General features: G+C 31.6%; 1 protein-coding gene across 4 annotated transcripts in view; it reads left to right on the forward strand.

Moving 5' to 3' along the window:
* Positions 1–24253, forward strand: part of svp (seven up) — a 45803-nt gene extending 21550 nt beyond the window's left edge. For 2 of the 4 annotated variants that reach the window (XM_015980862.2, XM_962444.4), the window contains 4 exons: positions 201–499; positions 747–911; positions 966–1047; positions 22849–24253. In XM_015980862.2, the coding sequence (XP_015836348.1) occupies positions 201–499; positions 747–911; positions 966–1047; positions 22849–23114 (812 nt within the window). In that variant the 3' untranslated portion in view covers positions 23115–24253. The other 2 variants (XM_015980867.2, XM_015980866.2) reach the window with 2 other exon arrangements.
* Positions 24254–24409: the final 156 nt, after the last annotated feature.

Genomic DNA, 24409 nt, shown 5'->3' on the forward strand with positions numbered 1-24409 from the left:
TAATATATTTTTATTAAATAAAGTTTTTAACCTCCTCAAAATCCGGTCTCTACATATAAAATAAATAACAAACAACAGGGGTATTTAGTTAATTTTAACTGTTTAAATTTCTGGTGTGTGCCAAAATGCAAAACCACCTGTCAGGTGGATTACATCCTTTCATAAATTATCATAATAGTGACTTTTTTGAATTTTTGCAGCCGTCCAGCGAGGTCGAGTGCCCCCATCTCAGCCAGCTCTTCCAGGTTTACCAAATCAATTTCTCAACTCCACTGATTCAGTAACCTCCTCTCTAAGTAACCACACTTACCTTAGTAGTTACATTTCGTTATTACTAAGGGCAGAGCCTTACCCCACAAGTCGGTATGGCCAATGCATACAAGCTAATAATATCATGGGTATCGACAATATCTGCGAATTGGCAGCGCGTCTCCTTTTTTCGGCAGTCGAATGGGCCAGAAATATTCCATTTTTTCCCGACTTACAAGTCACAGATCAGGTAATAAATAGTTATTTACGTAATCAGACCGATTTTGTTTAACGAGCAAAATGTTTGCCAAACGTGCAAATTATGCACGTTAGACAATAAGAGGAGTTTCATTTGACCTAATTTCGTCGGGGAAATTTTTATTAAAATAATAAGTGACACTACATCAAATAAAAAATCTGACATTTGGTAACGGAATTAGGAAAAATGTTGCAAGTCAGACAAATTTTGGCTTATGCTAGTTCTGTTTTTTTTACAGGTTGCGTTACTTCGATTAGTATGGTCAGAACTGTTTGTTTTAAATGCTAGTCAGTGTTCTATGCCACTTCATGTGGCACCACTGATAGCAGCAGCCGGTTTACATGCATCACCCATGTGTGCAGACCGAGTTGTTCAATTTATGGATCACATTAGGATATTTCAGGTAATCCAAAGTGAAAAGAAAATTTCTTGTCTGATCTCGATGTTTCTTCCACAGGAACAAGTAGAAAAATTAAAAGCGCTTCATGTCGATTCAGCTGAATATTCATGCCTTAAAGCTATAGTCCTATTTACGACTGGTAAGTTTTTTTTTATTTGGTTATTTTAATATTAGCTACATGAGACTACATGTATTGTTCGGTTTTCGCACTTCATTGAGATATAGTAGTGATAGTTGCAACAGCTCTGATAAGCAATGCATTGTTGAAATAGTCTCTGTCGTGGTCACCATTGTGGACTCTTGCATTATCAGTTCTTCCTGCGTTACCCCTTCAGACAAGCTTGTATTCTCTTGTACTCTCTAATACCGGGTGTTTCTGTGTAGTACCCGCACCCTTGTAACTTTTAAAAAAAAGTGTAATCTTAACAGTTAATTTCAAGACTTAGTTCCCTATGAAAACTATTTTATTCCACTTTAAAGTGTCTAAAATATATCTCGACTTGTCAGCCAAAAATGGCTAGTTATTCAAATCAAGAAAGGTAACACATGATTTTAATCAACGAGGAGTGCCAAAAAATTGTATTTTTGTTTAAACTGGTAAATAAAATAATTGTTTTCGTTGTAATCTAGCTCTGTTTAATCCAAAATAATCTATGTTTTTCTAATTCTTTTGTAATTATTTACAATTATTTTGTCATATTGTGACACATGTATAAATTACAAGTAAATTATCAACAAACTTATACAGAGTACCATAAAAAAAGTTTACAGTCACCGTTTTGACAAATGTCATGATAAAGCTAAATTGTATTACTTTAGTATTACTTTTTTACAAAAACAATGCTCGGTATCGCAATCAATAAAAGACGAAAAAATTACACCAGGCCAGCCTACAGCTGAAAACTTTTTATGATCACCTTAAATGGTTTAAACAATAATAATGAGAGACAAAAAAAAACAAAAAGGAACGCACTTTTGAGCATTCGTTTTTATTTTTTTTTAATAGTGCATTTCTTTATCTTGATATAATAATAATAATGTTATAATATATAATATAATTAAACAAAAAATTGTTGACAAAGCGTTTTTTATATATTTTTTTAAATAATTAGCATGAACAGACAATATGAAACCTAAACATATAAAAATCAACAAAAAACAATATTTTTTTATCATTTTTATTTTATTTTCTACTTTATTTTCATCATTTACTCAAAAACTCAACAAAATTTAAAGGACCTGTTAGGTCAAAATACATGTTTGTCTCAGATGAAAGTCCTATTTTTTCTAAGAATTTTAGCGAAAACCGCACATTTGTACGACGACAAATAAGCTCGAAATTAAATAGAAACGTAAAGGTGATGACGTCACTCAGTCCCAAGCCGAGCGGCGGATTGCATTGTGGCAGAGCATGAACGCTTATTATGACCCAAGTTTGTGGTCGTTTTTAACCGAAAAAAATCCTAGTTATCCACGGTACAGTGTGTAATAAGATTATTCTCAATTATTTAAATATAGTTAATCATTATATTAGTTATTTACTTGTTATTGTAAAAAGAATAAATATTTTCGACAAGCCAGCTCGAAACATAATTTTGTTGTGAATCACTGTAACTTCAAATTATAACTTTGTTATCAATGCTCACTTATCTTCGCCCTACTATATATAGTTAACATCATTGTGATTCGTTCGGATCATTCTGTGTTGTAGTGCGTTTAGCTTACACTACAATGATCTGATTAGGAATTATTTTCGTGACGATCTGTCAGTAACTAAGTAAAATCCAGAACTAACATTATTTGAAACTCATTACGAGTATAAAATATAGCCGATTGCCCCTCCAATTTTTATGTGAAAATACCATAAACAAATTTGCAATTTTCTTAGAGCAGGCATGTTCCGAAGCATTGGAAAAAAGCGAGTCAAATAACCGGGTAATTGTGATAATTCATTAATCATTATCGACCCTTAAAATTAGGATAAAACTTGCAATCTCAAACTAATATTGCTGGCTGAAACCTAAATAATGAGTAATAAGACTAATAAGCGTATAATAACTTAATAAGACATTCGGGACGGATAGACAGACACCGGTGTGACGTCACTATCAGCGCGCAACGCTGATCTAAGACATCGAAAAACGGTTTTTGAGAATTATTTTCAATCACAATGATCTATTAAAATCAGATTTAACCTGATATGGTCCCAACGACCTCACAGGGCCTTTACCCAACGACCTCACAGAGCCTTTAAAATGTTTCACTTTTTGTTTTTCGATAATGAGGTCATCGAAATTTTTCTGACATTTTGGTAGATCTTTTTGTCGAAATGATAATACGAAAATATTACATGTTACGTAACAAAAAACAAACATACTATTTTGTTATTTTGCGAAGTAAGTTCCAAACAAAATCTTTTTGAACTTTTTATGCACAAAGTATTTTTGTGATGGAGCAATCGGAGGTTTGTTCAGTTTAAAATAAAAACCAGTGTTTTCGTTTTTCTCTTAAATGGACAGTCAAATTTAGAGTATTCAAAATACATCAGGGTGATTCTTTTAGAAACTACAAGAAACTAGCCCCAACTTCGCAATTTTAAATGATAACAACCTGTTTTTATTGCAATTTTTAAATTCGCCTTCTCAAACTGGGTAAAACTTATTATCCAAGTGGGTGGTAGGTACCTACTTATATGTTATAGTTTTTGATATGTCCACTTTACGTCTTTTGTTTTCGACTTATAAACAAAAGTTCATAAAAATTCATACCTTTCTTGTTATTGTTATAACAGATACACCACATTTGAAACAAAAACAAGTCATTTTTTACGCAGAATTTAATAATGTTACCAATGATTTTTTTAACTATTTGTTAATTCAATAACATAAAAGGTTTATTTTTTTAAAATATTTCCACCTTTTATATGAAATAATTTTTCCATGGCCAACTACAATCAAATATTTTAAATATGTTTTTATCAGAAGTATATAAAAATATCCAACTGTATTTATATATTTTTCAGATCAGAACAAATAGGCTTTTCGAAAATGTCAAAGCCTATTCAATTTCTATTCAATAAAATACAACTTTATGTTATTACAGTTTAATTAAGTTTGGCGGATAGCACGTGACCCTTTTTTCCTAAATATTTAATTTTTGTTTGTTTTTTATTGATATTAAAATTTACGGTTTCAATTTTTTTTAATATCGTGTAACATTTAGAAACAAATTGACCTATGTGGCCATTTTTGTCACAACAAAAATTTTTCATTTTAATAGAATTATTCCATAATCTAGTCGCATTGTAACGCGGTGAGAAAAACAATAAAGTGTTTACTTTCCCCCAATTTTCCCAATGGACAATGTGTCATAAAAAGAGAACAGCTAAGAATTGCGCTGATGCTATTAGATGAACACCTGCGTCAACTTTGACCTATTCCATCGTGGTCAATGTTCTTATAGTGTTGCTCAGCATTTGTAATAGACCGCTGAGAGGCTTGTATTTGGACGAAAACATTTTTTAAATATTAAATATTGAAATTTGGTAAAGAATTTAGTTTTTGATTGATCAAGCGCGAATCCGTTAATTTTGGCCAAGTTCGAGCGGAGAAAAGCAAAGATTCAAAGAGCAGTGTTGTACTATGTGAGCAGGACTTCTTGTGTGTGAAGTTGGTAAGCAGGTTAGGTTACGAAAGGTCGTGACTCGTTGGTACGCCCGAGGCCTGGGGCCATCAGAGTCCATGAGCCACAAGCCGCGAATGCACTCCCCTCTGCATACTCCAGTCCATAGGCGCCGACTTTTTACAGTTTTTACACCAAGGAGGAAAAGGTTTCCGCAGTAACTCCATCAGTAATCAATTCAATTTTGATCTGTACTTATAAAATGATGAATGATTAGTATTTAATTCATTTTTGCACACTAAACATCTAGAAATAATCTGCATAATAACGGGTGTTTCAGTTTGGTATTCGCACCTTTGTAACTTTTTTATTTTTTGTAACAGCAATACAAACCATATCAGGGTGACCCAGAGGTATGTAATCGGTATATAACTTTTTTGCTATTTGAAATATTGCTATATTTTATTAAACCTACGCAAGGTGTTGTATACATAATGAAAAACTGCATAATTAGATTCTACGTGAAAAAGTAATGGAATTTTGTGTAAACTATTATAAGTTTATCTCTTTTCGTTTCGGAATTATTCAACTTTTCGTTATAAACAAAGACATTTTTTTTAAATCATTGCGAAGTCGCCTGTGAGTATTTTCCGCAAAATTTGCAACAGAAAAACTTAGAATACCTTGTAGTTTTATCAAATAATTGACTTTTGTCAATGCGCAAAAAGTTGAATAACTCGTTTTTTCAAATGGAACACCATGTATTTTTTTACAAGTATGTGTAGCATTTTTGATAAGCTTTCTAATAATGTGGGGTTTCTGTTGAAAAAAAAGTATTTTTTGGCACTCCTCGTAGATTAAAATCATGTCTAACCCTTCTAGATTATGTAACTTGCCATTTTTAATCAAATTTCAACTAACTTACAAGCCGCGATATTTTTTGACATTCTAAAGTGATAGGTAACTAAGTTTTTCTTGTCATTTGAAAAAGGAAAGTTGATAGTCACAGTTTTGACATATGTCAACCTAAAGGTGAATTAGATATCTTTTATTCAATAGATTTCGTCAACTCATTTAAGAAGATATAGGTATGTTTGGTTATACTTTTATAAAAAGTAAAAAAAGTTACAGGAGTGCGAATACCAAACTGAAACATCCGGTATCATACTCTGAACAGTAAAAAAATTAAATAAGTAAGGGTAGCTAGCGGCAAGGAAATCATACCTAAAAATGTAACTAATGTTAGTTTTGAACTTCTCCTTGGCATACTAATAGGCCTGTTTCTATTTAATAATAGTTTTACTTGAAATAAAAACGTATTTAGACTGTCCCTTTTGAAATGCAATACTATACGAAACGATACTTAAATTAAAAATGCACATTACTTGACATTGCTAGAAATACTTCACAATAAATGGATATTCCTCTCTATAAATTATACTAGCCACATGAAAACTTTTAGATAAAGCCAAATATGATGAACACAATGATGTCAGAAAAACAAGTATCTACTTATAAATTTAAAAATTCAAAATTTTTAGAACTTCGATGAAAAAAGGCAATCGTAAGTTCGGATACTTCAGCAGAAGATGATTTAATTGAAGTTTCAATAAATTTTGAGCAGCAAATTGAAGCGTTGCCAACATTTTCAAAAAATAAAAGGTTGTAGATCTGGAGCGTTTAGGAAAATTTGACATTTTTAATATGAAACATTGCGCTTTACAGGAAGGTCAGAAACATTTAAATATTGAAATTTTAGAAACATTAGCTAAAATAACAAAAATAATGATGAGTAGAAATTGAAGATAATGAAGAAACAACAGAAAAGAAATGCAAGTGAAAGCAAAATATTAACTCAAAGCTATTCGTTTTTAATGATGAACATGAAAGAAATGAGAAACAAAAATGTTTAAAAAAATAGAGGGTGCTATTTAAAATTTTAATTTAAAAGTGATAGCAACTTGTGAATTAATTGAACCTAAAGAGTAACTAACTTTGGTTTTGAACTTTCTTCTCGCGATCCTAATCGACCCAATCACTGTTGTTTGAAAATATGCAGGGTGAGACTGTGAAAGTATATTTTAGTACATTTTAGCTTCTCAAAACTAATAATTATACGATAATCAGCATTTATTATTTAATTACTTTATGTTTTTTGTTGTATTTTTTTAGAATTATTCATAAATTCCTTATAATTAAAATTAATAAATTATTATTAAGGCCCGGTTTATAGGAGGTGAATTAAAATTTGTTCCAGAATTACGCTAATTCAAATGAATTTACATAGCATTGCATCAAGTTAGTCACGAATCAAAATTTGACTGCATTTCGTAAAATGTTCTGTAAACCGAGCCTAAATCAATTATACCTGATTATCATTAATTTTTTTATTTTAATACTAGTTACGCTGTTTTATGCAAAAAATACTTTAAAAAAATTGTCACTAGCCCAAAAAATTATTAAAAGTTAAGTTTATTCAATACATTGAATACATTGAATCGTAATAAAATTTTAAAGTATTCGCGATTAATTTGAGTTTTGCTAAGTCAAGTTATTGAAACTAGCTAGTTTTGAAAAGGGGGCACTGTATAAAAAAAATGGAAAATTAAACGTTTTATTTTCAAATTTGTTTTTGTTTGGTCACCTATGTTATAGGCTATAACATAGTTACAGCAATACTTATACAAAAAAAAAACAAATACTTGTGCATTTAATTTGTAGCGATAGTTTCGAACTGGGTAGCCAGTAACGACAGGATCGCCCAGTTCCAACTCTAAGTGCTTTTTAAGTGATTTATTATTCGGCATGTTCTGTGTCAGCATTGAGAATATAGCTTTTTGGAGATTTGTGTTCAGATGCAATAAAGACGAGACGCCTATGGACAACAGAAAACAGAAAATCATCACTGGTCGGCACCCACAAGTCGATAAATTCAGACGCGGAATAAGTTGACAGGGGGCACCTGGACACTATCACCCTAAAAAACTTTGAGAATTTATTTTAAAAAATTTTAAAAAAGAAAGTTGAATATAAATAAAAAAATTTAAAATTGTCGGCTTATTCCATAAAAAAATTTCTACACCGCCTGTCGTTTTTAAAAGTTTTTATTACTTACTTTGCTCTCTGTCTGTTTCAGATAAGCTGCAATTTTGCATACATACATAATCTCTGTGACAATGCAATACTGTTAGTTAATCACTCCTTAAACATTGATGGTTAAAGTTTTAGGTTTAAAAAGGGATTTTCCATTTATACATACCGCATGTTATATAAACATACCTACACGGTATATTGGGCATTACAACGTCACAATATGTGTGTAAAAAGAGCATTGTTTATTCGCTTATAGAAATACATAAATACGAAATCATTTTCATTACGTTTTGTGTTACAAACAAATGTCGCTTTTTTTAATTCACTTAACATGGATGATAAACACAGAACACAGGCTAGGATGTGCTGTCAAATGCTAACAGCTGTTTTATACCACATATACCGCTAAGCAAGTTTGCCAAAATCATAAAAATAATTGCATTACAATGCAGTGAAACTACAACTCAGAGAAAATGATTATTGGAATAAGTAAAGACTAAAAAGCAAAATATTTAAAAAATATAAACGACGTTTTAAAAAAATCTTTTTTCCACTTTGTCATAATATCCAAGGGAGTGCTATAACAATTAAACTAAAAACCAGGGTAATGTTGACATCCTAGTTTGTTGACAATTATCTGAGAGAACCTGACCTGATCTGACCTGACCTATCTCAAGTGCATAATTTAATGAAATGAATCAAATACGAATCTTTAAAGGCTCTTGTACCATCCCTGCTATGTAGTTCCTTCGAACACCTTTCGAGTAATATATATAAAAACATAACTTCAAAAGCCAGTGCAAGTAATCTGAAATCTCATTCCCGTTAGGCCAATTTTCAAATTCCGCGTAATTGCCACAAAAGTCCGTAATTGTTAAAAGGTTCATTTGCAAAACGAATATACTAATGACGATCCAAGTTATTAATTTAATTGCACGGCCAGCGCGCAAATGCTTTCAACTTCTACAAAATTCCCCAAATTTCGAAATCCATTCTTTTGGTAAAAAAGGTGCAAAGCAGAAAAAATTACTGTATGATATCTCGTTTATAAGGCATTTTGTCGCTCTTACACCTCTCGCTGCGCTCGTCGTGCCCTAAATCCGCGCATGCGACAAAATGCCTCTTATAAAACTCGTATCACAATGTACTCTTAAACGAGTGGTATAATTTGGAATATCTTTTACATACCTACCTATAGCTTTTTTAACAGGTTTGCCAGGCGCTTGAATCCGCCTCTGGGTAAATCTGACTGTTCGGTTCCTCTCGCTTCCGAATTGAACCCATTGCTGAAGTAGATTAGTAGCCGCCCGCTGGCCCAAACAACCAAAGGTCAAGCCCTACAGATAAGATTTCAATTTAAATTATATACACGCTGCCGCTGAATAACTAAACACTATTCTTGTTGCGTACCCTCAGCGGAACCCCTCGTGTTCGTCAGATAGGGTGCTGACACGAATAACTCACTTCTATCTCACATCAGGGGTTTTACGATATTTTTACGTTTTAATAAATATTCCCACAATCACCTCTCTTTAAATGCTATTCTCAGTGGCGTATTTACATATGAACTAAATGGGCTTTTAGCCCTTGGCGACAGAATTAAAAAAATAACTAGTAAATTGATTGCATTTTCAGTTTTTGTCGTATTTTTTTTACTTAAGTTCTCAATTGTTTTGTTCTACGGTAATACTATTAAAAAATGAGCATTACTTTAGTGCAAATCTGGACTGCAGGTTTAGGTTCCAATTTTTCTTTTTCTATTTCTTTATATTTCACAATTACATATTCTATTTTAATTTTTTGTTAACTTTTTTAACCTCAATTTTTCTTTCAAACATGATAGAATAAATCAATTATTTCGAGTTTGTGGTAATATTTTGGAACAAAAAGAAACGAAAAATATAGTTTTAACAATTTCAAAAAACTTATTTTGATTTTAAACGATAACTCGCGAAATGTTAAAGGTTGCCTCGAAAATGCACTATTTTCACTGAATTTGTGATGTTTTACCCAACGAAATTGCAAAATTGAATCTAGCAATGCGTTATCTACATCTACTTTTGTGTTTTCCACCAAAAATTTTATAGAATTATTATTTTTCCCAAAATACAGATGAAAATTCCAAAATTTCATCTAAAATGGATTATCTTTTATGAATCTGGAAAAGTTTTGAGCTATGGTTTTGACTAAGAATATTACAAAATTCGGATGTTGACATGTGACATGTTTTTGGAAATGTGTTATATCTACTTATGCCTTTATAGAGGAAGATTTCATGAAAACAAAGTTGAAAATTGTAAAGCCACAACGAAAATGTGTTGTTTTCTCTAAAGTTAAGTGATTTTCGATAAATTCTAGTAATTGTGCCAAACCAACATAATTGCAATTAAATCAGGAAATGCCTTATATTGGTTTAAGATTTAATGCATTTAAATCGTTCCTTATGAAAAAACAGCGTAGCAAAATTTCGCGAATTTTTTCGATAACATTAAATTACCGTGAAGTTAAAAAACTAATTTTTATGACATTTGCTTAAAACTTTAAGACTGTATGGAAAATGCCTCGTTTTTAACAAAAACTTGCAAATTCGAAAAAATGTGCCAAACGAACATAGAAAATTGAAAAACGTTAATTTCGCCTTGTTTAGTTAATTTTTATTACTGTATTATACCCAAGATGTTAAATGGGGTATTAAGATTTGAATAAAAAATGCGTCATTTGTAAAGTTATAAAAAGCTATACCTATCCTCGAAAATTAGTATTTGGGCTTTCAGTTAAAAATAGACTGGTGATCCATGACTTTTTACAAATTCCACCCCCAAGACATTGTAACCAATGTCCATTAAAATTGGTATTTGAGCTTTCGGTTAAAAATGAGAAAGACGTGTTTCTGGATTTTTGGAAGATCCTACCCTTATTGGATATAAATATTAAATATAAAAATTTGGCATTTTCGAAATTATAACCACAACCATAACCATAGCCATGTTGAAGTTATAGGTAGTTATAGTTATAGTTATACTTATAGGGAGATGAAAATCGGAAATAATCAATGCTAAAAATTGTTTTGTTTTGTTAAACTGTGTTTGCTGATTAATTGTAGTCTCATTTGATGACACTGAGAATGACCACTTAGTTGGGATTTATGGGTCGATGGCAGTTGACAGTAGGAAGAAGAATTGGAAGATGGAAGTTGTGTCACGGATTGGGTCGTATAGGGTTGATTGGTTTCGTAAAAATGTAATGAGGAGCTAAATAATTTGGTGGTTGTAGTGAATGTGTGGCCAACGACAGTGAAAAGGCGTAGCGCCGGATTCCCGACGACTAGCGTTGGCATTGTAGTCGAGCTATTAGCAGGGATTTATAGCATTCGTAACATAGTCGTCTATCGTCCAAGATCTAATATGTGACTAAGAGATCGAATCACCTATAATTGCGCTAAGTGGCCTCAGAAGCTTACGCCTGAATGACAATCTGTTCCATCCCCAAAACGCAATATGTTACACATGACTAATATCTCGATTTTTTAGGGAGATTTCCCTTTTGAAATTCGCATAACGGAAGAATCAGGAAGGGGCGTCCGACTTACTAATTCGATTGTTTTGCTCGTTTATGTCGTTCAAAGGGCATTTAAAAAAAGACACGTTTACTCGATGACTTTTTACCTTTGAGGCCCAAAGGTCATTGGGGGTTAATTCATGGAATTTATGGCCCAAAAGGGACAATTTATCTGCTAATATAGTAAAATATAACCTTTCCATAGGTCAAACGCTATTTCCGAACGCGCTTTACGACCTAAACTTTAAAATTAGCGAAAAAATAATGAGATCACTTTGCCAGCCATTGATTTAATAATCCTCGAAATCAGGGATCATCGAATTATTGGGATTATCCATGTCAGCAGTAAGCGATTAGACCCCAAAATCTATAACACTTCATGCGGAAGTTCTAAACAGCATCACCACACCACTGCTTTTTCCAAAATCCACATCTGGTCAGTTTTTCGTAATTGCTCCAGGCCTTTCTGGATTCATTTCATATTCAGATTATTGTTTGCGCTGGCCTAATGCTAAGCAAGCAACTCGTTAAATATGATAAAGGGCAACACTCTCCTAATTAATTCGCGAATATTCACGAATAAATCAACCACCAGGAATAAAAATAGTTTCATTAAACATAACTTTACGTATGGAAACACTTTCGGGCTTCCTGTTTTGCAACCGCTGAATATTGACACGTTATTCGCTCCCTGCAAATTAAATTATACGTTTAAAACGGTCTTTTGGAATTTGTGTGAATACTGCTGGAAATGATCCAGCTGATGGCCATTCCACATTTGTTAACGCTTTTATCATGCACATGAATTAGTTAACGTGTTATAATCTGTTAATTAGTACACACATACAATAAATAAAGTTTAAAATGATAAAATCTCATTAAAATTGGGTGAAACCGAAAAAAAATTCGTTCCTGGTTGTAAAAACAATTCTACAATATTATTTGCTTTGATCAGATGCCGCTTCTTGAGTTACGCCTGTTCCAACTTTGATTTATTTTTTTCCACTTAATAATTATGTAATTATTGATTTAAGAAATACACGTGTGGCTTTGACGTGCTGAAATATTAGTTTAGAAAAGTGAATTGGCAATTAAATAAAAATATGAAGTCTGGAGCTATAAAACTTAGCGGCAATAAAATAAATATGACAGAATTTTTTATTTTTTTATTATTTATAATTTATCCGATGGTTGAAACCCAGAAAATTTATGGTTTAGATATCAGCTATGTTGTTTTGTGTAAAAATTACATTATAATACATTGTCGCTAGCCCCAAAAAATTATTAAGTTTATTCACTTAAAATTTTCATTCATTCGCAATTAATTTTAGTTTTGCAAAATGTAATTGAACTCTAAGTATGAATTTATTACTAATCGAACTAATAAGAATTAAGTTGCTATTTACTTGGGAAAACTCAGATTTATCACTAATTAGAATTTGGTTACATTTGAACTGAGCTACAAAATCAGTAACAAAATTTTCAAAAAATTTACATGCATAGAAGAAAAAATAGGTATTTAATAGCTAACGATCGTTCTGTGAGATTTTTTTTGACACAGTGAAAACATTCTTTTAACGGATTCACTCTGTATTTACTCAATTTTAAAAGTTATTGAGATTGGCCAGGTCAGAACTCTTTACAATGAGTGAATAAATATTTTTAGATTACATAACCAAAGTTTTGAAGGGTCTTCCAAAATATTCAGAACTGTTAACTGTCCCATTATAAGGCCACTACAATTTTTTGAAAATGGTGGTCAAAAAACTAAGTTATAAGCAAAGAAGTGAAAAAATCGTACTATCCTTGAATTTTTATAGTTGACCATTTTGAAAATTTTAACAAAAAAATCGCCACATGACAAAAACTATGACAGATAGGTACCAACAACTTGGTAAATTTTACTCAGTTTGAGAAGGTGAATTACAAAAATGCAATAAAAATATGTAGTTATTATTTAAAATTTCAAAATTGGCGCCAATTTCTCGTAGTTTCGGACTTCCAGACGCACGATTACTATAGAAAGATAATTTTGATTTAGGAAATTGACAATCGGTAAAAATTTTTGCTTATCTCGTTTAATTTATGTTAATTTGTGCTTGTATATATTACACCTGTCGTAAAATTTATGAGTGCCTTTTGTGCAAGTTCCTAACGCAGAATTTTGTATACAAAGTATAGTTTTATGCCTTTCTCCAATCATCGCCAAATGCGCCTATAAAGTCTTATCACTGTAGATTACACTTATGTTCTAACACGCCGCGAGTAATAAATATTTGCGCGCATAATTCGTAGAAATTGAAACTCATTATTGCTACAAAAAAACGCAAACAGTTGGAAATAAAGAAAAAGATTTATGCATTTCACTTGGCGCATTATACGTTGGAATTGTGTCTATAATTGGCACGCATTAATCCCCAATATCTGTAGCCTGGAGCAGTTCCCCTTTTGTACAGGGCAAATGTTTGTACCTCGACTATTTCGCAACATCCCTCCTGCGGTTAACAATAGATTTATGCAGATTGTCCAATTGCAACATGATGCTCCTGTTCTTTACGTTTCATATAAAAAGGTCTCGTATATCACTCGTTGTGATGCTTATCTTTATGATAGTCTGACCATGGAACCGGCGAACCCTTGAGCACGTCCCCTTACTATTGTCAAGCACACTTAACCTCCTTGGAACGCTGCTAATCGATTGTTTAGTCATTTACAGATTACCGATTTCTTGCCCTTACTCGCCAAAACAACAAATTAAGAGTTTTGTACAAGAAAAGCATCATTTAGTTTTAACAGAATTTTTCTTTTTTCTTTCTTCCTTATAGTAATAATTATAAAATTAAATAATGAATATTAAATCGCGAATTTTTTTGGTATTATTCCGAATGACAGTCTAAAATGAACTCGTTTAATGTGCACAATACGTCAAAAAAGTTTATTTGTTGTGTATCTCACATTTTGTGACCTGACCTGACCTGACTGACTGCTTTATATTTTTCTGTAAGTATCAGATGTCTAAATATTTAGTTCCAACACATAGAAAACTAACTATCTAAGGTAAAATTTGATGAATAACGATCGAAGCAAATGCCATCGTCATGTTTTTTCAGAGAAAATTATGTAAAAAATATTGGAATAATTAGATTTGTAAATTGAGGCACTTGCGGCGCTTAGTCCGCCTCTGAGTTTACCATATCAGCATTTGAAAGCGTCATGAACCATGAGCTTAGCTGAAACAATGACATTGGCTTGGACTGCATGCATTGTATTTATTGTTAGTATTTATCGGCTCATTTGACCTGTCACCTTTTGACACGTGCCTTGTGGCGTCAGTTTGATTTGCATACAGCCTTAAGTGTATCACAAGGCATTTTCCGCTGAAATTTCAATTGACCTTAAAACGAACAAAGGGATGGGGTGTGATGTATTCGTATGTGTGATGTGGTGCGAGTGTGTATATTGAATCTTTTCAGAGATGACACATTTGTGGGATGATTATTGATTTTTCAACTTCTTCACCCGCAGATTGTCGCGAAAGTAGGGCTGTGAGGCGTATGAATGGTGTGGGGTAGTTTTGTTATAACAGCATAGTGCAAATCTGTGGCTTTTAATTTTTAGGGATGTCGCCCCAAGCAAGTGCGTTTTAGAAGGGTGAATAATCTGTTGTGTTGGCGGGGGCCTTATTCCCTCAATAGTCCAGTCGAAAAAGCCTTTAAATCAAAATGTTGGGAATAAATTTAGTCTGTTTAGTAAAAAAAAAAATTTGACTCAACCCCAAAGGAGTTGAAAAAACGAAAATAAATTGTTTTTTAAAGATTATTCAAAATCGGTAAGAGCTAAAAAAACTTTAAATAAAAATTGTAAGGCAGAAAATTTTACATAAATTACATAAAATATAACATAATTTTTATGTTCTTTTGTTTTTTTATTACTCAAATTAATAGAGTTTCGAGTGGTTAAATGCTAAGGGATGATGTGTTTAAAAAAATCATAAATTTCAAGGTTTTTATGTTTTTCCTTATCATTACTTTTTCTTTTTATCTTCATATTTATCAGTTTATAAGTTGGTATCACTCACAATATCTAACACATTCTCATGACACTCACTTCGTTCGTGCCATTTTGCAACCTCCCCTCAATTATTGGATCAATTTTTTTTTACGATTAATAAAAATTGTTTGTTTTTAAATTTAAAATGGCAAGCTTGCATTATTCTTTTTAAACAAAATAGTGGTAAAAGAAAAGTTTTAGTAATTGTATGGTTGCCTGTCAATAAAATTTTATTTTACAAACAATGTCATTCCATCAAACACACAAATCAAATCCCATCTGTGGTAAAAATATTAACATTGTCAACGTCCTAAACTATTTTCACAAAAAACGAACTGGAGAATGTCCGTGTCACTCGTTTTCTCTTAGTTTCGGAGATGTTCTATTCGGACACCACCCTCCACACATCAACCCTTTACATTTAAACTCTGTTAATTTGCATAATATGAAAAAAGTCAAGAGACCATTTTTATGCTTTATAATTTTTATTTAAAACTTGCTTTCTAGCTCTTACCGATTTTGAATAATCTTTAAAAAACACTTTATTACAATAGTTATATCAAAAATGCAAGCTTAAGATCCTCAACCTTTTGATTTAAAGGCTTATTTGAGTAGACTACAAGCCGCCTTTTCCATTTAGGTGAAATAGTGAGCCTTCAGCAAGAACTAGCGACTGATATTAGCGAGATGCAGATGGTCGAGCAGAGGTTGTGGCTTGGAATGACACTGACCTCTCTTTGACCTCTCTCCTATATCTTCCGCAGGTCTCCATCTGAAGTAATGGTTGATTGATTCAGATTCGTTTTTTCGATTCTTTTACCGAAGTGCAAATAAATCACAATGAAATAGTGGCGTGCTTAGCTTGGGGTGCATAACAAAGCAGCTCGTGGTTTTTGCGATCTGATTTTTGCCCTGACGGCACAAGTTTTTTACTAAATTCTAAAATTAACGCCACTTAAAAACTGCGCTATTAAAACATGCTTACTTTGAATTGTAAATACTATTTTAATATTTATTAATTTAATGATTCGCTTCAAACTTTCGAATTTGCATCTGCCAAAAAGTTCTTGAATCATTTAACGGTCACATAGCGCGCCGCTATAGATCATCAGGTGGCAATTATAAAATCTCCCAGAATTCAGTGATAAACGACAAACAGCAATTAAATTATCCCTGAATCGATACAGTGGTGACTGTTCCCCGGTGGTTGAAACTGTTAAATGAATTAAAGACAGACGCCCTCATCCAGTTCGGTTTAGTTTTGATATTCAGATAATGAAGAGTTTTCTTTATGTTCAGTTATTTTTAGTCTTAACAAGTTCTTAATGAACGGTTACGCAATTTCGCGGTTATATTTATTATTATTTGTCACGCAGCTGGTGTTTTTCAACAATTAAAGTTTGCTACATTAGTAATTACCGAGGAGTTGTAAGTAACACTTGTCCTTAATTGTCTCTGGTACGACGAACATTTTATTATTTATTCCTAGTCGTGCGTTTCGTCTGCTTCGAGCCGATGGAAGGCTTGCTCTTAATTGACTAATTACAGCTTTTGTCACGATTAATATGTTACAAAAATCAAATTCTTATCCGCCACTGTTTCCCCAATTATATTACCTTTACTACCCTTTCTTCGTGTCAACGAGGGTAATACTGAAAGGCTCCTCAACTTTATTTCATTACTCGAGATTGTTTTTAAATTGAAATGACTTTGGTTCAAAGATAAAGATAATAGCATCCTAGTTGTATTACTTCGTTTTTAAACTGCGGACTTCTTATCACAAATCGATAAACAAGAACATCCTCAGCATCTATACACTAACGCAATTGTTAGTTTTCATATTCAGCAATCAAACTTTTAAAGAAAAACAAATTCTATTTTAAGCGCACAATGACGCACTCACATTTGCGAAAGGTAATTCCTTTATGAAAGAAGAAGTGTTGTAGTTCAGAGGAAATATATTAATATTTGTCTTTATAAAAGGAAATACTAACTGTATTCGTTTTTGTTGTCCAATGAACGTCTTTTGCCTAATAATAATAAGAGGATATTCCTTTCTAAAATATCAAAACTTTTAGATATGATGATGTTAGAATCGAAAAGTTGGATATTTCAACAGAAGATGATTTAGTTGAAAGTTCAAGAAATTTGGAGCAGTAATTTGAAGCTGACATTTAAATATGGAATTTTTAGAAACATTAAATGGAAGCTAAAATTTCTAAGAAAGAAACGTAATAATTAAAAGATAAGTAAACGTTAGAGATAACAGAACAAACAAACAACAAAAAAAGTGAAAGTGAAAGCGAAACATTAACTGAACGCTGAAACTGAAGCAGTGAGAAACAAAATTGTTTAAAAAAATAGCTATTATTATTATTTTAAATTTTAAATTAAAAATGGATAACAACTATAACTAACATTGCTTTTGAACTTCGCTTTCGCGGCCCTAATCGACCTGCTTTTGTTCGAAATATGTAGGGTGAGTCTGTTAAAGTATATTTATACTGTAGCTATTCCATTTGTTATTAAATTATATTATACTACACTAAAACATGATGAAGGGATATTGAAGGAGGCAGCGAAATGTCACGAACGAAGTGAGTGTTATATATATTTAAAAATGTTTTTTCAGTCACTCAATATTAATTAATTACTGTGTGTGCAAGCCCCATAACTTGAAAGATATTTTGTTCAAAATAGTATGAAGGTGTTAAATGTTACTGCCTACTGGATTCTTTTCTTTTTTCCGAAAAAAACATCAATATTTTTTATTTTACAAAATTTATAAAGTAGATCCCACAAACCCTAATCGAGAAAAAGCTCATTAGCTACTTATTACTAATACTAATGAAAGTCTCATTTTCATAACACCCAAGTGTGTTACTACTATTTTAATTTTAGAATTCACAATTTAAAAACAGGGGAGAATGTTATACCATGATGTAAGATAATTTGATTTGTTTGTTTTTTTTTTTGGTTTAGCAGTTGAAAAACGTTATAGCATTAAATGGAAATGCATGGCTGGGGCTGGAAAATCTATTTCGGTGTTAATCCCCTAAAAACTATTTAGAAAATGTGTTCATGACCTAGTTCAGTATGCAAATATAGGCTGACCTTTCTGATTTTAATTTGGGACTCATATTTTTTTCATAATTTAGAAGATAGCTTGTTTGGTACAAACATGAGCAGTAGTTCTACTTTTACTAAATAAAACCAATTGTTCAAAAAAAAATATTAAATTTAGATAGAAATTTCAATTTTTCTTAATTGGTTGTATAAACCGTATTTTCCTTGAAACTAAATGCAAAAAATGCCCGTTAACATAGCATTTGTCGTCTAATTACATTTCACGTTTAAAAATAGGGTTTTAAATTCTTGACCTGTGCTTATGTTTGACATCTGTCTATAAATAAGCGCTTAATTGCAATTGTCTCGTGCTTGAGACTTTTTGATCTAAGCTGACGCATTTGATAGCTTCTCGTGGAATTAATAGCGCACTCACCGTCAACCACAAATGCTAATTCAAATTTGTGCTCATCAATTTTAAATGACAATCCAGACAATTAAAACTTGTTAATATCAAGTATTTCATGTTCAGGACGACTTTATGTTGTCGCGGAAGGATTGCAAAGTTTCTCTAATCCTTTCAATTGTTCATTTAGAAAGTTTCCCTGGAAGAAGGCAGAATATTAAGACGATCTTTCCCAAAACTCCCTCATTATTACTTAGTCTTACACTTTTAAAATCATTCCGCAACAATTATAAAACGTCTTCTATAACATAACATACATCTGTTTATCTCATACATCATTCGGTTTCTATTGTATGCTAGATCGCACGCACCCCTCACAAAATTATTTGCTTTTCATCTTTTTCTTACTTTTTCGTCCGTATTTAGCAAAATGCTTCAAACATCTGGGCCTTTATCCATTCACTCCAAATTTGTTGCGACCATTGTAACCTTATATTCACAACCAAGGAGGCGGAGAAGACATTTATGCAATTCCTAAAATACCCTTAGTTTCTTCCGCCAACGGCAAAACTAACAAGAACAATTTCACACCCTTCAAACCATTATATCTCTATTTATAAAAATATTTAATTGCTTTCACGGATTATTTTAGCTAAAGAGGCGCATTAGCAACACATTTCTTTTCGATTCAACCTTTTGTTTTTATTTTTTTTCAGTTTTTTGAACTGCAATAAAAATAATAAATAAGTAAGCTATAAATAATATCAATCACAAATAAATAAAATTCTGCAAAGGGTAGTAACAAAACGATCAGCAATTATTCGATTTTGATCAGTATAAAATCATGAATCACAGTGTGGTTCAGTTTGGATGTTTTTTTAACTATATGTTTACTTGCAATAACATTGTTGTATTTTTTCTAATGAAAATCATAGGCGGTTGACATTTTTAGAAATCTTACTTTTTTCTGATTTGATATGTCTATTTGTGTACTAAATTATTTTTAAATATTTAAGAAAAACATAATATTTTGCTTTGTATTTATAAATAAATAAAATAAATAAATACCTACTTGCCATGAAAAATTTTCGGATCATCAGTTAAAACTATGATAAATATATTACCTAACAAGTATTTATAATTTGATCATGTTTTAAACACTAATCCAAAACCAGCATAGTCAATTATAAAAACAACTTTTTCGCGACTAATAAAAATTAATTAATTTCAGATTTAAAATTGCAAGCTTGCATTTCCGTTCTATTTTCTAATTAAACATGATCGGAAAAAGAAAATCTTAATAATTGCATGACTGCCTGTCAATAAAATTTTATTTTACAAAAAAATGTCAATCAAACATATAAAAATATGAACATAATCACCTCCAATCCAATTCACTCAATTATAAAAAAGTGTTATTTCATGATAGTGATCCTTGTTTTTTAATGTTAATATGCGACGATCGTATATTTGTTCAAAAATTTCTAGCTTATTCACATATTTTACGTGAAATACTTTTTTCATGGCCAACTACTATAAAAAAATTTAAATAATCAAAAAAATCTAATTGTATTTATAATTTTTTCAGATTAGAAAAAATTTGCTTTTCGAAAATATCATAGCCAACAATAATCCTTATTTAAAAAAATGCAACTGCGTAAAAAGTGTCTTTATTCCAAATGTGTGTCTCCTATAATAAGGTACATATAACATCGCGTGTGGGTTTTTAAATTTACTGCATATTTGTGAAACAGAAAGTTCAAATGAACTTTATTTGTAAATATTTGCAACGAGTTGTTAGCATTGGCATTATTGTATTTAAAACGTTTCAAAAACTATGTCATTTTTGACATTGGTATGCACACATTTTTTCTTTTATAGTTGTGTAGTTTTTTATTAATACGGGTCATAGGTCGGCGGACAGATTCTTTTGTTTCATATATCCACTAGCCTACTTATTCAAATTACAATAATTTTCAGTTTTGTTGAAATTTCTTGACCCATTTGTTGGCTACTTTCTTTTAATAGCAAAGTCTATGAGCTGATTGTGATTAATTAATACTTTTTTTATAAAATTTTTAAAAATAAAATGAGTATTTTCTCTGAAATGGCATGTCTATTGTTTGTACCTATTGTTCGAATTCCGAGACAGTGTGGTGTAATTTTCTTTGCTGGCATGAGGAATGAAGTTTGTTGGTCTCCTGACCTGTGTAGTCGTGTCATAAAAATTGAACAAGACTTCCTAGTACAACCTGCACGTGCTTCATCATACCTACTTCAATACACGAATCAATCATTTATAACGTAATAAACTAATAAACATTGTAGGTATAGGTACATACTTTCAGTTGGATTATTGCCCATGGCTATATCCGGAATCCGGATGGAATGAGAATCTTGATTTTTGTCATGAATTGCGCCTTGTAATATAGCAAGTTTAACAGAGGCGGATTAAGTTGACTGGGACCCAAAAAAAATTGGTTTTTAGAAAACAGTTTGCAGTTTTTGTAACAAACAACGATTTACATATTTATTTATTTAGTAATTTACCTACATAATCAGTTATGAAAAAACTTTGTTTAACGAGCAAAATGTTTGCCAAAACGAGTGAGTGTCAGTACATCACGTCAAAATTAGAAGTAAGATCTGACACTTGGTACATATATCGTCTGCGAAAAATATAAAACAATTGTTGTCATTTATTTTGGGTTTAAAAAACACGATCAAGTGTCAGAAAAAACTAAGCTTTCGTACATCAGTTGTCTGTATTTTTTTCTTTTCTACTTGAAAAGTTGTTTTTTTTTGTTTTTAGTTATTAAGTAATTTACCAATTTATTTCTATTTAATATACCAACCTACTTATACATTTTATTATTATTATATAATAAATTCTATTGTGTAATTTTATTTAATAAAGGCTATTTACGCTTAATCCGCCTCTGTTTTTGCTTGCAAGATCGTTGATCTCGCATTTCTCTAGGTAAATCGAAGGGAGACTTCGAGATAAATTAGTTCATCAGAGGGCCAGTGGGGAGCCCTTGTGTATCGACCAGTGTTGTTAAAGCTACCTATTTAATTAAAATATTACTTAAGTTCAATTGCAACTACTTTTTTGACTCTGTAACTAAATACAACTTAAATTATTCAACTAGATTAGAGAGATGTGGGATATAATAAGAGAAAATAATTTTTATATATGCAAATATTTATTAGGTATACTATACGAGTATATGAAAAATTTGTATTCGTATGAAAAAATTGTTTGTTGATTTAAATTTTTTCGGAAATATGTATCTTTATCCTTTTTATAGCGAAAAACTTTATCAAATGAAAGTTGAAAATTGTAAGGTTACATAGAGAATGTTTATTTTCCCTGCTTTTCGGTAAATTCTAGTAATTGTGTCAAACGAACATAGAAAATTGCAATTAAATCAGAAAAGGCCTTATGTTCGCTTGTTGTACATTTGAAGATGTTTTGCACACGTAAAAATCTTTTGAATTCGAATTTTTTTACTAAACAAAATGAAAAAATCCTTCTAGAATCCGTTATTTTATGAATTTTATATGTTTTATACGTCAGAAAACATCTTGGCAAAATAGGGCAGTGTCCAAGTTGTTTGAAAATGCGGTGATTCTTGTGCTTATTTTATTGGATTTTAATGTTTTTGATTGAAAAACGAAGTAGAAAATCTCCCCGAGGTTTTTCAAAAAAATTCCCAAATATTCACTCCACCCTACTGTCCCTACTCCTTAGTCAGGTCAGGTCAGGCTCTCTTCTACTCTTAATTATATAATCTACTATAACGAATTTAATTTTTTATTGAAATAGATTCTAGTTTCTAATTAATTTTGGATTTTTCATTTGTTCACTCTACCCTACTGTCCCTACCTTTCATTCAGGCCAGATCAAGTCAGGTCAGGTCACTTCTGACAAATAATATTAATGATATAATCTGTCTATTATTACGGATTTGCATTTTTGTATACGAAGACAATTTTTAGTAACAACGCCATGACCAATTTTCGTGTTCTCAAATATTCACCCCGCCCTACTGTCCCTAATACTCCTCAGTCAGGTCAGACTTTCTTCTACACTTAATGATGTAATCTACTATTACGAATTTTCATTTTTGTATATTGTTTCAGATGCCTGTGGTTTGAGTGACGTGGCCCACATCGAGTCCATCCAGGAGAAATCTCAATGCGCTCTGGAGGAGTATTGTCGATCGCAATACCCCAACCAACCAACGAGATTCGGCAAGTTACTCCTGCGACTCCCCAGTTTACGGACAGTCAGTTCTGCGGTTATAGAACAGTTGTTTTTTGTAAGGTTGGTAGGAAAAACTCCTATTGAGACCTTGATAAGAGACATGTTACTCTCTGGAAGCTCGTTTTCGTGGCCGTACATGTGATACTTGAAACTATACTAGGTGTACTAGTCAACAGTCGTACGTAGGTATATTTTTTGGAAGCGGCTCAACACAAAGACTTCCTAGTGATAACCTATGATAAGTGTTTCCGGTGGCAGTGATACTCCACGATATTTCTTTCAAGGGACAATGCTGATCACTGATCACTTGATCAGGCAATAAGCGAATCACATATCAAAGAAGTAATCAACCTGATATCACATTGCCAAAAAACTGAGTTAATGCTCGGATCAATACATGTTCCTTTTTATATAACGAATCAGTTAAAGTGGAAATATAATTACTTTACCACGTATATAAATGTGTATTAGTAATACAGGGTGATTCTTTTAGGGCCTACATTAGAAAATTTTTAACTTCCAATGTAGTTATGGCTTTGAAATTTTGTATACGATCCAAATCGACAATTTTGAGCTCAACTGAATTATTTTCAAATTCAGTTGAACTCAGAATGGCCGATTTGGATCGTAAACAAAATTTCAAAGCTCTAGCTGCATTAGAAGAATCAGCCTGTATATTTTACTGGAATTTGTATCATATGTAAATACGTAGGTTTTCTCATGAGAGCGTTATTATTGTTTTGATTTCCCCAATTTAGTCAGTGTTCACATTTGTTTTTTATGGTTTAAGTAGTTGTTTGTTATTAGTTGTTATCACGATTGTTGTTATGACTTTTCACTTATTTTTTATATTTATCTTCTCTTAATACGATAGATGGCCAGTTTTTGTAAAGTATTTTACTTAATTCAAAAAATTCGTACTTAGACTGTCAATCTTAAACAAATCAAAAGATCAAAAGCCATACGTTGATTTAAGTTAAGTTTCTAAATATAACTGTCTCCTGTTTTAGTTCCCCAAATAGAATAGTTTTTAGTGCAATTTTACTTTTTAAATACAAATGTTTTACTCACTTATTTATTGATATTTCTTATAAAACGTTATGTTTATAGTCCTAGAAATATAAAAAACGTGAATTAGAATATATTTGGCTTTCAACAAAGGCCAGTGCCAATATCGATTATTAGTCGATTTTAATCATAGTACATTTATTCGGGATTTCTTTATGTTTGTAAGAAACCGTGTATATAATGAATAGTAAAATAAATATGACTGTATTTATATCCCTGATTTTTATTTTCCCTACCACCAACCAACAAGATTCTATTTAAAACATTTTTAACTACTAAAAATTATCGAGTTGGTGGTTTATCTGAATTGGGACCACACGACACTCGCAATATCTGACACATTCACATGACACTCACTTCGTTCGTGCG

This window comes from Tribolium castaneum, chromosome 10 (assembly GCF_031307605.1).
Source record: "Tribolium castaneum strain GA2 chromosome 10, icTriCast1.1, whole genome shotgun sequence".
Lineage (NCBI taxonomy): Eukaryota > Metazoa > Arthropoda > Insecta > Coleoptera > Tenebrionidae > Tribolium > Tribolium castaneum.